The sequence below is a fragment of the Poeciliopsis prolifica genome, unplaced genomic scaffold, assembly GCF_027474105.1.
Source record: "Poeciliopsis prolifica strain line A6 unplaced genomic scaffold, Auburn_PproV2 SCAFFOLD026, whole genome shotgun sequence".
Taxonomy (NCBI): domain Eukaryota; kingdom Metazoa; phylum Chordata; class Actinopteri; order Cyprinodontiformes; family Poeciliidae; genus Poeciliopsis; species Poeciliopsis prolifica.
In genome coordinates, this window is record NW_026562401.1 from 444,988 (window position 1) to 461,312 (window position 16,325).

A 16,325-nucleotide genomic window follows, 5' to 3' on the forward strand; every position below is an offset into this window, starting at 1 on the left:
ATTAGAGGTAATAGGCATGTGAGTGATGCCAAATGCATGCCACTACTTGTGAGGGTTAATAAAACTATATTAGAGACTACAAAAGACTTGACAAGGAGAGTCTGGAAAATACATTGATGTGTTAAGAAGGTGTGTTAAAAGCCCATACCAAAATTCAACTGGGCTTCTGTGGCAAGACTTGAAAACTTATGCTCACAAAAATCTATTTTCTAATCAGGATCAGTGTGGTGCTAAAAAAAATAAAATGCAACTGCAACTGCAGTGAGAGAGGTTCTTCAATGTATTGACTCAGGGAAGATGAATATGAAATCCCACCACACTTTTCAGTTTTTTACTTGTAATCTTTGGAAATTATATATAATTTTCCTCTGCGACAGACTGGCGACCTGTCCAGGGCGTACCCCACCTCTGGAGATAGGCACTAGCAGAACTCCCGACACCACTAGGGTCAAGGGTTAAATGGATGGATTTTAATTTTCCTTCCTCATCACAGCTGTACGCTATTTTGTCTGGGTCTTTAAAATCCCAATAAAACAAACCACAATACAAACTGGTGGTTGTAGTGTGATAGAACATACAACTCTTCAATGGGTATGGATATTTTTTGCAAGACATCACGCTTGACACACACAGACTCACATATACACACAACCTCACTTCCATCTTCAGTTTGTGTAATGTAGCATCTCTCTCTCTCCCTCTCTCTCTCTTTTTATCTGTATCTCTCTGACATAGAGGAAGGAGTGAGTGAAGGGGAGAGTCCCATTGGCATTCTTTAACATCTCGGTTGCTCACTTGCGTTCAGAGAGCTATCTGTAGATCAGGAAGACAAAAAGTTGCTCCTGAGCCTTGGTGTCACTCAACAGGTAAGTTATTGCTCTCTTTCACTCATACAAATTCATAAAACTATTAAAAGATTTTTATTTTTTTTTAAAGAAGAAACTCCCTCTCTGTGAGTGTCTGCCTCCTGCTTTCGCACTTTGTGCTTTAGGCAGGCAAATATACTTGAGTTGGTAGATGTTTAAAGGAGGATTTGCCTCTCTTTTTCAGCCCTTTTCTTGGGAGAGCAGGTGTAGAAGAGTGTGAAGTGAAGTCATTGTATTTCAGAAAACTTAAAGGCTGTAAAGGAAAACAGACAAACCATACAAATATTGAGTTTGGGCTCTCTTCAAGGCCTCAGGAATCTCCAATACTTGACTATTGAATTAGAAGGCAGGAATCTCCCAGTCACACTTTTTCATTTTGTACTTTTTTATTACAATAATGCCTAATGAGAAGTAGCATGATAATCCATTCAGCCTAAATGGGTTCACAAGAACAAGACAAGATGACATTTTTGATTACATTTTTTTGGGAAACTGACAATGCCCAATTGTTTGTTTTCACAGATATATTAAACGTTTAAAAGATTCACAAACTATAGGTTCACAGGGAATCAAAAAACACAGAAAGAAAGGCAACAGAAGCTGCAATATCCACTTTCTACAACCAATGTATGCATTATATTATCTATTAACGTGTAATATTTCGAACCTTTCAGCAATTGGGAAAGACATGTTAAGTACCACATTGCCAGTCCTGTTAGCAAAAAGCAGGAAACTGAGTCTATAATGGACATAGGCTCACCAAAGATGGACAGCTTGGACAAAAATGTTTCCAGCTACGATGAGTTTAAATTTCAGCTCAAACAGTAACATGGTAGGATCCTGATTTAAAAGAAAAATAAACATGAAAGCATGGATCCATCTTGTTTTGAATCAAATTTTTAAACTGGGGGTGATGGTGTAATGATTTGTGTATGTGTGCAAAGGGATGATTTTCTTGGCTCTCTTAGTATTAGCATAGCCTTCTTTAAACATCACACCCTGCCTGAGCATTTCTTAAAGACTGTAAAATGAGTTCACTGTGTGGCCTCTATAGTCACGATCACAGCCAATGAGTATGTAAAATGTATTAAGTTGGTTTAAATTTAACATAGTCCTAATGACAAATATCATCAAAAAGCTCCTGTTTGTGTTTTCACACACTATTGTGGTGAATTAGTCCAATTTGTCAGATTTTAAGTAATCTGTTTATGGTGCAAAATTTTCAAGTTCAGGTTTAACCAGTGAAAGTATTCATATTTTAAATTAAAGATGATCAAAGACTTCTTAATAAAGTGAGAAATCTGTAAAAATGATACTGATACTTTAGCTAACTTTAATAGCCAACAGTTTCAAACGTTGATTAAAATTGTGAAGTATAAAGTTCTAACTTTCAAATTCAGGGCTTTGCCGACATCTTGCACCAGTTTCTCTAGTCACTGCTACATAGTGATAGGAGCTGGAAAGTACTTTGTGAGACAGACCTTACTTGACATAAAATGTGGTGATATTTTAATGTCATGAAATATCTTGGCATGAAACTCCTTACAACTTAGCAAGACGTTTTACAAAATACAAATCACAAGCAAATATTCTGTTTTGAACATGATTTTGTTGATAATCAAAACTGCATCTCAAAAACTGTCTCTAAATTTAACATCATTTAAGTTTCAAGCTGGCATGGTTCCCATGGAAGCCGTTGTGACCGTTCACACCTACAGGCAAATGACGAGATTTAAAAAATCCTTAGGTTGGCATTAAGATGTCAGACCACGACTAAGTTGAACTGCTGCACGAGGGGTAAAACAGCACTTTCTGCACTTTGACTGATTTCATGGAGTTTTGCGTTAAATTGGTCCTGGACTGAGTGCAGTGAGTCAGTTGATGATGTTATGAAAGATGCCATTAAAACGAGGCTTGCCTGCCTCTTATGTCTTTGCGGGGAGTACAGGCATTTTTTTTTTTTTCTAAAGCAAATCAAATTTCAAATCAAACTTGGCAATTTGCATTTGTAAGAAGCTGGTGAAGAACAAGGTTAAAGCAAAAAAAAAAAAAAAAAAAATACAGTGTTAAGAGCTCTTGTGGCAAAATCCTTTTCATTTCTTTAAAGAAAAATGTAATAACCATTTTATCCACTACTTATCTAATCTCAATCTGAATAACATGTAACACTTATTCCGTAAATATGACACCATCAGAGACTTCTCATACAAAGTAAACAAACTCGCACCATTTAATGAACATTCTTGGGAGTCGCTGTATTTTTAAAGCAATTAAGGAGGTTGTTTAACTAGGTAATGGCAATGTGGGGAGGTCAGACAGGCCATGTCTGCTTTCATTAAGAGTCCCAAAGAAAGTGGTGACTCATGAGGCTAGCAGCAACCTTTCTGTGTGTTGGACTAACATTTCCCTTCCTCACAGTAAAGATTTGATGTTTAAGCTCTGAATCCCATTGGAATGAATGATATTTTGGATTTTTAATTGTGAGGTGAAATCACTCACTTATGAAAAGAAAAGTAGTACATTGCAGTCCATATGAAAAAAAGAGAACAAATGGAATGATGAAATAATACCATTTGTGTTTACCCACATGTGGCAGAGATAAAGAGAGGATGGACATTTTCAACCTCACAGAGGATTTTCTGTTCATTTAAGAAGGATATAATTGGCTTGGTGTGCTCTAAGAGTATAGTAGAGGCTGTGAAATGCACAAAATGTTTTGAGAGCAAATAATAATTGAGTGCAAGTTAAGTCTTATCAAAGTCTGTTGGAGTGCAACTAATCGACGGGGGAGATGCGTCAAAGAGCAGTTGCCACCAATTCATTTTGCCTATTCAGTTGAGAAAATATTTAGTTTTCAATTAAGTTAATCACTATTATTTGTTCCACTATTGCAGCTGATAAATTGAAGCGATTACTAGCTGAACTTAAAATCCACCAACCTCTCCAACCTCTCAAAGCTCTCCTTCAGGTCAAGAAAGTACAGAAAATAAAGTTTATATAAAGTTTTATAAAGTTTATATTTTATATATATATATATATATATATATATATATATATATATATATATATATATATATATATATATATATATATATATATATATATATATATATATATATATAATCTGCTGTGGATAATAATTTGGAACACTGCATTTTGAGTTTTTTATTTAAAAAAAATATATTGTTCTCATTGGGAGCTCTGTTCAGTAAAATTTTATTTATACCATTATAGTTCATGACTTGAAAATTGTACTGACCATCACTTCTTAACCCTGAATTCACATTTGTGCATTTTTTAATCAATTTTTGTTGTCTATGGTTCTCTCAGGATTCCTTAAGGTCAGGTGCCAATGGTGAAATGGAGTTTGTGTCGGCTTGGATCATGTCTGCTTGGACTCTACCATTTCTGTGTTTTTATTGGGGTAAGAGAGTCAGATGTTGCTGTGCACCTGAAGTCTATGTAACAATGGCCTTTTCAGGTCCCATCTTTTCAAGGTGCTTTTGTTTTTGATAAAACTAAAACCAAACAATCTTAAAATGTTTTTTTTTTTTTTTTTATGTAACTGCTGCTGTGTGTTATACATTAGATTTATTGTAAATATGACTTGTCACATATTTGTAATGGTAATGTAGGGCAGCTAAAATATTCCATGTTCATTCTGTGTTAAGTAATGCAATGGTCATAGCCTTCAATCAACAAAGACTAACCAGGATTCTATCTTGGCCGTACTGTAATATGTCCATTAACTCCATTTTCCCCTCCATAATTTAAAGCTGTTATATGCAGCTTTTTTAAAATGTAGTTTTTACATATTTACTAAAATTATCAACATGTCGTGACAGACATGAGACAGGTAACCTGTGAAAAGTTCAAACTCTTCCACCTCCTCCAATGTTGCTATAGTAAAAATATAGGCTAATAAAGATTTGTCCTTTTAAAGAAATAATATTTTTAGATATGATTATCTGAAAACAAGCAGTTCATCAGAGTAACAGATGTTGAAAAGCGTACTGTTCCTAAAGTTAAACATCATGGACATTTCAATAAATTGTTTGGCACTTTACTATTGTTATTGGTTCATGCAGGCATGCAAATTGCCTCATAGGGAGAATTCTCAAAACCATCTGACCCAATAGAATCCATGGGATTTGCAAAAATAATGCAATCAACAGGGATGATGGAAGATGGGGAAATATTTTCTCGAACACGTACTATGACAATAGAACACCAAAGGTAAGACTAGATTTTGGCTTTATGAAATGAGCCTTATTTTTTCTCTTCATTAACTGTTGGTTCAGTGAGTTGTGCACATAGACTGCTGATGCTCATATTGTTGGAATTAGCCGAAAGGAAGGCAACAACTCTCAGCCATGGCTAAGTGTTGCTCTAGCATTGCTGTGTGTTTCTACGGTTATGCAGGTTTAGCATTTATATTTAAGCAAATGTTGAAACTGGGTTTTATGTATTTGGCTTTGCTACTTAGCTGTCCTTGTATCCATGAACAAGATAAATTATGGTATCATCAGCATACAGACAGGACTTAAAGTTTTACAAATACTTTCCCAATTCAATTTAATTAATGGTAAACAGAACTGGAACCAAAAGCAAACGGGACATTCTTAACAATGTCCACAAATTCTGATTTCAACCCGTCTGTATAAACACATTGAGTTCTATCTGAAAGATAATTCCTGAACCATCTGAAAACTGGATCACTCATACTCATTTGTTTTTTGTCTTCATGCTATAATAGGAGCCAGGAACACGGTTTAGCAGTGAATGGATTTCGGACACAGGCATCATTATACTACAGTCATTTGAGATATTGTCATTGAAACTTAGGTGATTTCCACTCCACTCACTGTGAGACAACAAGCACCAATTGGCTGATTCTTTGTTGGATTAGGTTAGTTACTTTAAAAAGGGGGAACACATAAAATGTGTAAAATAAATACAAAATCTTTTATTTTATGTTTAGTATTTTTATCTAATTCTAAAAGTTTAATGGAGCTCACTTTTTACTTTTAAAAGCAATTTTTCTTGTAAAAAAAATAGTTACATTTTACATTTTGTTCCCCATGATTTTGTAAAAGGAATAAAAAGGTGAAACATCCAAGCAAGTGAATGCTTTTTTATAGATACAGTGTTTACCTATTTATGCACTAATGACAAAAATATCTTTAGACACAGGAAAAAAGAGGTTCTTTCTGACTGCATGCCAGAAACATCTCACATTTTTAGCAATGGCATCAACATATGCATTTATTTTTTTTTCTATAGAAATGTTTGACATCCTTAAGCAAAAACATGGTGCAAGGTTTTATCTGAGTGTTCATTTCCAAAGAGAGAAGTGAGAGAGGAGAAAAAGGTAAGAAACATTTGAAGGTTGGAGCAATGAAAAGGGAAGCTTTAGTTAGAAAAAATACAGAAAATAAAAAAATGCACAAATCCAAGCTTTGGAACAAAACAACAGGGAATGGTTCAAGACAAAATACACAAATAACTAAATAAGGTGCAAACTAAAAATATCGGTATGCGCAGCACGACAAACAATAAGGAACAGACAGCTAATAAACAGAAGGGGTGGACTACAGTTAAACCACAAAATGATTGATGATACAAGTTGAGCAAAGAGCAAAACAGGAGGAAAACAAGGTAGAATGCAAGAAGTAAAGAAGGAAGGTTAATTACCACACAGATTAAGTAACTTTAAAATGAAGCAAAAAACAACTGCAGGGACTCAGACATACTGAGACAAACCGAGCTGCATGGTGGCAGCAGAGTAATTTTACAAAGAAAATATGTAATTTTAATCATAAACTAGTGAAAAAGAAAGTAGGAAGAAGTTTTTTTTTTCACTTCAACTTAAGGAAATGCATATGTCATTGGGACAGTTCATTTATTACTGCTCAACGCCAAGATATTGTATTAAACACCAGATATTGTTGAGATAAAACTGCATTGCTGTGAGAAATTGTTAAAAAAAATACCACCACTGTCAATCTTAGGATGGTAAAACACCAAAACTAATAACACAGTTTTTGTTTTATGATGATGTCATATTTATAGTTTATGGGTCATTTAAATAAATATCTCAACAATTGAATTAGTCCATAACCTGTGAAAATGTGCACAGTTTAGGTGTAAAGAATTTTAATTGGAAATATGCATTAAATCATTTTTAAAGTGAATATTTTTTAAACATTATATTTGAAAATGTTTGGCCAACATCTGACTGGAAGACCTTTGCTGGACAAGTCAACTGGTTCAATTCCATGTGGCATAAATCTAAAGAAACTATAGTATCTAAGAAAAAAAAAGAAAATAAATATATATATATATATAGAAGAAAAGAAGAAATATATATATATATATATATATATATATATATATATATATATATATATATATATATATATATATATATATATATATATATATATAAGTTCACTTAGTTATATGTTAAATAAGTGACCTTGTAATGACAGAATAGAATGAGACAGATAATCGTGGAAAAAAATCAAGCTCTTCCACCCCCTGCCAGTGCTATATATACTAATGGTCAGTAACTGCACTCAGATAGGAAGTAGGCAAGCTCAAATGGTACTAATGCTCCAGATGAGTACCAAGAAAATGTGTCATGGTATGGTATGGTGCGACACATATAAGGCAGGATGGATTCATGTTTTCATGATGTCTGGCCCAAACTCTGATCTTACCATCTGAATGTTGCAGCTGAATTTGAGGCATAATAAAACAAGCAACATTTTTTTCAATCTTTTATTGTCCAATTTGCAGGAGCCTGTAAGAATTGTAGCCTCAGGTTTCAATTCTCAGCTGACAGGAGTGTCACCAGATTTGGTCTTCTTCTGCTGTGGCACATCTGCTTGAAAGTTTGATGTGTTGTCGCTCAGAGACACTATTTTCTACATATCTTGCTGTAACAAGAGGTTATTTGAGTTTTGTTGCCCAGAAATAATTTTTCATCCACATGCCTGCTGTTCACTGCATATTTTCTCGTACTTTTTTTTGACTCTGTAAACCCATGAGACGGTTGTGCGTATCTTAAAATTACAGTAAATCAACTGTATCTAAATTACGTAGGCCAGCTTGTGTGACACACAAAAAAAAACATGTACTGTTTAAGTATCTTGAAATCCAATTTCCTCCCCATTCTGATGCACAGTTTAAACATTAACTTATCTCACCATGTCGAGTTGCTGATTAACATTGGTTAATTTACCATAGTGTCCTTAAAGGAACAGCAAATGAACAGGAAGTTTCTAGTTTGAGCTTAATAGACAGGGATGTATGGAAAACCTATGGCTGACACTAACACTTACTTGACAAAAAAAGAAAAAAGACACAAAAAGAAAAGAAACATGGCTTACATCTAGACTAAAACAGAAGTTCAACAATCGATAGTGTCCTCTTAAATCTAAAATGTATTTCTTTAATCACATTAACTGTTACTAGCTAAAAACAGATACTGATATGAAATGGAACACCACTTTTATTAAATTAAGAAACTCTAAAATCTTTCTGGCTTGAGCAATTCCTTTTAATTAAGAACACACAAATGAAATTTTATCACGCATTTGATACGATATATTCCTGTATTTTCAGAAAAGCACATCCATTTTGTATGTCTGTTGAGTATTCATTTATGTAAACTGTATGCAAAAATGCTTCTGTGTTTGGCTGTTTGTATGCATCTACTGTTATGGCCAATCCTGCCCTTCATATTTGACGTGAGGTGACTGGTTCAGCCTTGATCTGAGAGCTCTGCCTCTCACTCATGTTGTCAGATGCAACAGAGCATGCACTTCACAAACAACTTGGTCATTGCTTCAATGAAGGTCAAGATTTAAGCAACTCAATGAAATCAGGCAGATCCTCTCTGCAGGGCATTGTTTAAATGAGAACCATGCTTTGATTTGAGCTGCTAATTGGAATAAGTATTTGCACAAGGCTCCTTGAACTGAATTTATTCTGTGTATTATAATGATAGAAACCTCATCCTGGTGATAGTTCTGCATTAAAGTTACCTTTCTGATTCAGATGCACTGAACCAGTGAATTTCCCTTCACAGTCTGGCTGAAGGATGGCCAACCTTACCTATGACAAACAAGGGGAATTAAAGTGATAATCATTACTCTTCCAAGAAGGTATTAGCTGGTGGGTCATCGACATTAAAGAAAAACCACAGGTGAACAAGGTCTCTGATACCCCCTGCTTTTTTTGCTCCTCCCCGTACCATATCTGCGTGACCGAGGGGAGATTTAATTTGCTGTAATTACTTTATTGACTCGTTTTTAGAGCTGTATCACCGCAGTTTACCATCAATAAAACATATGCCAGGATGAATAATGTGTCCACACACAATGGGATGCTTTCTCCTACAAAAGATCACAGGACTGCATCCCTGCGGTGCATGTTTATGTCACGCTCTCTCTACTTCATTTACTTCTTTGATAACACTCCTTGCGCACACCGATTTCCTCGTTCGTTTTTATCTCTTTGCATTAACTCCCATTACACCCTCTTCCACTCCAGCTCCTTGCCTCCCTCTGCTTTTTATGTCTCCAGGCACGCATGCCCAGCAGGCCTTCAGGACTGAGCCCAGGAACCTCACTGTGCGAATGGGAGCCACAGCTGTGCTGAAGTGTGAGGTCCTCAGGGCCTCGGGGATTGTGCAGTGGGCGAAAGACGGCTTTCTTTTGGGACCTCAGAGAAGCCTGCCAGGCTTCCCACGCTACAGCATGATTGGAAGGAGAGGTAAACAGGAAAGTCACCCAAGTAGTCTGTAGGACTGATTTTAAATGAAAGCAATAAAAAACTGAGCTGAATCAAAAATGTGACAAACGGAGTAAATGCTATAGTTTTTTCTGGCTAAATATGGTGTCTAGAAATTATTTTATACCACTTAAGCTTAAATATATGTTTGTTAACATCCATGAACATCAATTAAATTTCTACATTATTCATGTGATTGACCTAGTCAAAGCAGAGAGTATCAACAGTTATCAACAATGGACAGCCTACTACAACCTGTTGGCAACTTTGCAGCAATTTCTTACACTGGGTGCTGATGTTGCGACAGTGAAAAGAAATACTCCTGTTTGTCAAGTGGAAATTTGTAAATAAATCCAAATTCATATCTTATGTAACATGCTACTTGGTTTGGGATTATCACCTAGAATCCAGATAAAACACTTAATTTTGGACTTGTGATGTAAGAAAGTATGCAAAAGTTTAAGGACTGTAAATATGTTTGCAATGCAAGTCTTTTTGTTTAAAAGACACACAACATAGAAATTACCATAAAGCTTAAACTGTGAAGTTGCAGTATAGAACAAGGCTGTCAACACTAATTTGCATAGTTTCAGTAAAAAAAAAAAAACAAAAAAAAAAAAAAAAAAAAAAAAAAAACTGGTGATGCATCAAATAACATACTCCAGGTACTTCACAGAGTGAAGTATCTAGGAAATGAGGTTAAACTGACAAGCAACACTGTCATAAAAAACGTGAGCTATAAATGCAGCGGGTTGGTATAAAAACATGAGATTACACGTTCCACTTATCCTGTCATAAGCATATCAAAAGGGAGAAAAAAAACATAGTACTGTCAGCTAATCAGTAAAATGTGACAGAGGGGAAAAAAGTGTGTTGCAGAACACCACAGTCTATAAAAAGTAATAGCCAATTAGAAGGCAATCCTGAGTAGGAGAGGAGCATCTGTTCCTGATCATCCTGCAACTAGACGAGCCACACTTCACTGTTGCACTCTGTGGGAGACAGCCAGTGACATATGCACGCTCGGGGAGCCATAGTCCATGCACATAGAACATCAACAAAAATATCCAGGTGCATCTCAGTAATGTGTAGTATCCCTGAAAAATACATATTTGTCTGTAATTCTTTCAAATATCAAACCTTCTATTTTGTATAGGTTCTCAAGTGGGATATCATAACCCTTCATTTTTGTTATTTATATTTATATTTTTTATACAAGCAGTCAGAGTTTGAGTTTCTTTAACAAAAATAGAATAATACATAAAACAAATTCTATTAAAATATAAAACCAATATTTACTTAAAGTTTGTAAGCATGAATTGCTCCTTACTTCTCACATAGCAGGTATGCAAACTTTGGAGTTCAGGAAATGCAGCAGACTAACCCTAACAAATGACTGACTGGTGAAACATCCCACTGGACTTTTCTTCTGGGTTTTGGAAATTTGATTTTTAAAAGAAATTGAAAGTTTTGCTTTCTTTGAAAAAGATAATATGGACCACTGAGCTACTTTTCAGTCACACATGTTGTATCTAATTCAGCAGTGGCCTAACATAAACTTTAAAAAAATAAAATAAAAAAATAAAATAGCACCTGTATGAAAGTCTTCTGAAGGATTTTCCATATGCCACACATTCCATGCTGAATCTATAATTTAGTAATCAATTTATTTTTAAGTATTGATAAAAAAATTAATAATTCAATAACATTTTTACCCTTTATAGTTCTAAAATGTCATTTTATTTGCTGATTAGTGATTCAACGCAAGCATCACGAAGAGCCCATAAAGAAATAACATTCAAAAAAAAGTCTACAGCATATAGATAAGAACCTGCACCCATGAACACTTGAACCACAGGAAAACGCAGCATGTTATACACTCATCCACTCACCTATGAATAACATCTCCATCAGCACAGGTACAATTTCCAGGAAAGGTAACTGCACACTGATGTATGCAATCACTTTCCTCTGCCCAGAACGAACCAAATCATTTGGGATGACACTTGACTGCACTTGATAGGCCACCAGTTCTCACTGATTGTTACCATCAGGGGTGTTTATTTATGCTTTAAAAAGCTTGAAATCATGTCTTTACAGAGACAAGAGAGGGCAGCATTGATTTCAACACACACTCAAGGTAGATGCAGCGCACTTCCTTTTCCCTCCACCCCCTGAAGCAAAGGAGTGATATAAATATGGAATGACATGAGTCCTAATCTACTGCAAGATTTCAGGCTGATTCTTGTAACTGCTCTTATTGTAAAGACAAACACAGATGAGCCAATAAAACAGCTTGTTCAGCGCACTAGAGCATGAAGTATGTCTTTGTTAATTTATTTTCAATGACTGGCCCACAAGCAGAGATTTAATTATACCTGACCTGCAGCCAATCAATGAGGTGAAATGTAATTATTAATGAGCACAAAAAACACCAAGGTTTTGCATATTTTCCATAATGATAATAACATGACTATTATGAAAAATTACTAATGATAGATTGTGTAAACTTGAAAATCCCTTCCCCTCCAATTTCTTCAGTCTAGGTAAAAGTTTCATGTAGGCTTTTATAGTCACTAAAGTTTCTTTCTATTTCCTTTGAGTCTGTAATTTCAAACAGAGGAAGAAAAGGAAATAGAAAGCGATAAAGAGCCTTCAGCCAGTTCACAGAAGTCAGATTGTGTGCAGCAGAAGGAAACCTCATTCATTGTTCCTTAAAACTAGTTCAGACCTGGTGAAACAGAGAAGGTGTGTGACATGAGTAAAAGCTTTGCAGTATGTTGTGAAAAATGATATAATTTGAAACTGTAAAATTTAAACTTTTTTTTTTTTTGAAACATGTTACCTGCTTTCATCAGTTGACTAGGTAGAAAACAAACTGTTGATTTGGTAATCACAAATTAAATCTCAAATATCTGATTTGAACCTTATATTCTTTGTTTCCATTTGCACCTTGTTAAAAAAACGCATTGATTTTAACCTATTAAATGTTCTTTAAAAAGAAAACACTTCAGTATGTTACCCTCTCTGCGAGGCTTTGTTCAAATAAGACTCATGCTTTGAATTGAGGTTGTGATCTAATTTTCTATGTATGTGAGACGATGGTGTAATTAATTTGCTGTGGGAAATTATTTAGTATAACAAATGTGCTAAGATAAACACCAAAGAAAGGAGTTTTATTTAAAAACAACTACTTTTATAAAGGAACCACATTTACAAGGAACACTTTATGTTGTAATATATACTTTCAGCTTTAATTTGGTTCAAATAATGTGGATTTGCATAGGGAAAACTCATTTTAACTGCAGTCAATATGTCTTTGTATCTATACTCAATCTTAAAGCCTCCTAAGGTTGTAATCTATATGAAATAAATCAAAAGTAATAGACAAATTGGCAAGTCACGTCCCTGCCTTCCACCATCTCTTCTGCCATAAATACACACTTGCTGCTACTTGATTGCACTATTTGTGAATAATTTCAGAAAAGAGGAACGTGATTAATGACTTCAGTGTCTCTCCTACTCTCTGCACTCAAAGATAACTTAGATGTGAAAATTGCTTCTGGTTGGTGTTAATTATCTTGCCAGCTTACTTGACACATGCGTTTTTAGGCCTGAGTGGTTGTCAGACCAAGATACTATTTTCCACATGTTAGTGGGCCGTGAGCCATCAGGAGCTGGAAAACCAACAGTGAGCATCATCTAATCCCCACAGGTTGTGGCAACGCATCAAACAAATCAAGCCCCATTGGCATGCCAGACTAGCAGAGGGGAGATACATAGTGAGGGACTCTGTCTGGCAGCAAATAATAGGCAGTTTATTCAGTTCGCGTTTTGAATTAGAGATTGGATTTTATTTACCGCATTGGAAACTCCTGCAAGAAAAAAAAGAAGAAAAACAAAAAAAAAAAAAAAGAAAAACAATCCTTCAAGTATACAGTACACTGCAACTTGCATATCAATTGGAATGCCTGGAGCAAGAAATTAGAGATTCTCAAAGAGTTTGATGTTTCAACTCTACAGCTAAAAGGAAATTGTCTATTTATAGCTAGATCACCCAGATATCACTGAATACTGTTAATTTTGTTCTTTTATAAATTGTAAAGAGCTACTCTTATCATTGTACAAGAAGCAAGATCTTTTGTATCTGAAGCAGTCAGTGACAGAAAAATCTTTTTAGTTTTTGTTTGTTCCATTAGAGTATATTGAAGAACAATTGTGAACCCTTTTATATGTATTAAGCGCTTGTTTTGCTAAATCACTTGGCATTTTTGTGAAAGGTTTACAATGACAGTGTTCGTGAACTCATATCTGAATTTTTAAGAGGTTAATCCTGAATAAACTGCTGAAGCTAATTAGATTCACACCTGTTTCATTGAGAATAAAACCATAATACATAAAGTGGGTGATTCATATGCCTTTTATATTATGGCTATTATTATAAATGCCTTGATACTTTCATAGTTCTCAAAGTGTACATGGTTTCTTGAAGCAGGAGTGTACACAGGGGTGACCGAATGGGGTTTTGCTGATAAACTCATTAAATGATCATAACCCTGATCTGGGTTGTGCAATATAAACATATGTAGGCTTACTAATGTCTTTATTAACTATTGTATCAGAATAGAATGCATGTGTCTGAAATTCTAGAAGTTGTTTCTAATTTTGGGTATGATGTTTTTTGGCAACACTAGGCAACTCTGTAATAGAAATGAGCATAAAATAATTGTTGAGTGGTCTAAAGAAAGCTGTTTGTAACCTTTTTAACACAAACTCAATTCAAAGATCCTGAGGTATCCATTTAAACATATTCAGAGTTGAATTATCCTATTGAACGATTGCACATTAAACTATGATTCACAATGAATGGCAACCTTAAAGTGACTGTTTCCTCTGTTGAATTTTACGCTACTGTTCTTGATTAAGTAGATTTCTCCATTTCTGTGTCTGCACAGGACAGTATAATCTCAGGATTCAAGATGCACAACTCGATGATGACGCCTTCTTTGAATGCCAAGCCGGCCAATCTGAGAGAAGCGATGCTATTGTCTCCAATCCAGCCTTTCTCACCGTACAAAGTGAGAGTCTGACTGTCTGTCTTACTGTCTGTCTGTAAGTAGCTGGACACGTGTTCTACAAGGCACAGTAAGCATTATCTCTACTCCAATAACATGTCTGACCTCTTGACCAGTAATCAGCATATAAAATGCTGTTAAATATTCATTTCTATTGATAAAGAGCTTTCTTTTTTTTCAAGATAATACTGTGGCATATGTAGCAGAGACAAAATGAATGAGTCACTGGTACAGAAAACTCAAATTTTTCCTTTGAGCACATGTACATATCTCTCTTAATGAACAAGAATATTATAGAAAAGTTCATTTATTTCAGCATTATTAGTGAAATTATTGATGAAGGAGTCTATCTCCTGTAGTATTTACCACAGTAGTAATCATTTATTCATGCTAATGATTATGGCTTACAGCTAACAAAAAAACAAATTGCAGTTTTACAGAAATTTAGTATAAACAATAAAGCATTTGACATGTTAAGGAAGCTGCTGTAGCAAAGCTTGTCTGTTATGAGGAAGATGTCCAGTGACCCTTCCTGTTGACAATACAGATTCTCCATAGCGTTTATAACAGGTTATTCTGCTGGCCAGTCCTTAGACTCGATAAAACAGTGGATCAGCAGCAGCTGGTCACATGGCCCATGAAATGCGTCATGGGTTCTGGGATGCTTTTCTGTTTGAAGATTTTTGAAGCTTTCACCCACAGTTCACACTTTGCCCTCTCCAAACTCTCAAAAAGTCCTCTGAACACTGCAGTATTCCTCTTCCCTTTGGACCATTTCAAAGCGCACATTTTCCTTTCACTAAACTTTCCATCAATATTTTGGGATAGAGCATTCTGTGAACTGCCATAATTCTTTAGAGATAACTTTTTGTGGCTTATCCTCCTTGAAGAGGATGTCAGAGACAATGTGATGGAAAAAAATATCAATTCAGCAGTTTCCCATTTGATTGTGTAGGCCATACAACACAAATTTCACTTTTATTGATCTTATCCAATATTCTCGTTTGTGGAAAACAACATTTTCATGAGCTGCAACTTTCAAATAAAGAGATTAAACATCAGACATAAACTTCCATGTGAGTAATGAATCAATATTAGTTTAACTTTTTCAAGCAACTATTTGATAATCTTATTTATTGAGATGGTTCGGTAAATTCTAGAAACATTTTGTAACATCTTAAATATCTTTTTTTTTTTTTTTCAAATCCTTCTACCAGTGGTCTGGTGGTTATTACCACCATCTGTAACATATAAGGTGACAGTGCAGCCTGGCAAGCCTAAAGGGAGATAGTTCAATGTCTCTCTCTTGCAGAGAATAAATTATTACAGAGGTGATTGAAAAGTTTAATTTGGACATGTAGTGAAACATATGTAACCGTAAGACTACACTGGACCACCTGTTGTCATTCTATAACGACCCTTTCCCATCGTTCTTGCCTGTGGGAGTGAGTCCATATGTGGTCAGGGAAGGACTCTAAAAGAACCTTTCTTCTCCAGGCACAGTTCATTTACTTAGACCCACCCCCAGCCCCTTCCCATTTTCTCTGTCACTGAAATTTTTACTCTCTCCCTTGTGTTCAGGCTT

At 35.2% G+C, this 16,325-nt stretch overlaps 1 protein-coding gene across 1 annotated transcript in view; it reads left to right on the top strand.

The window, feature by feature from the left end:
- The first annotated feature begins 808 nt into the window (after nucleotides 1-808).
- nphs1 (NPHS1 adhesion molecule, nephrin) overlaps nucleotides 809-16,325 on the top strand; it is a 51,128-nt gene continuing 35,611 nt past the window's right edge. The window contains exons 1-4 of the mRNA XM_055047901.1: nucleotides 809-866; nucleotides 4,197-4,290; nucleotides 9,459-9,647; nucleotides 14,621-14,743. Coding sequence (XP_054903876.1) covers nucleotides 4,227-4,290; nucleotides 9,459-9,647; nucleotides 14,621-14,743 — 376 coding nt within the window. The 5' untranslated portion in view covers nucleotides 809-866; nucleotides 4,197-4,226. The remainder of the gene's footprint in view (nucleotides 867-4,196; nucleotides 4,291-9,458; nucleotides 9,648-14,620; nucleotides 14,744-16,325) is intronic.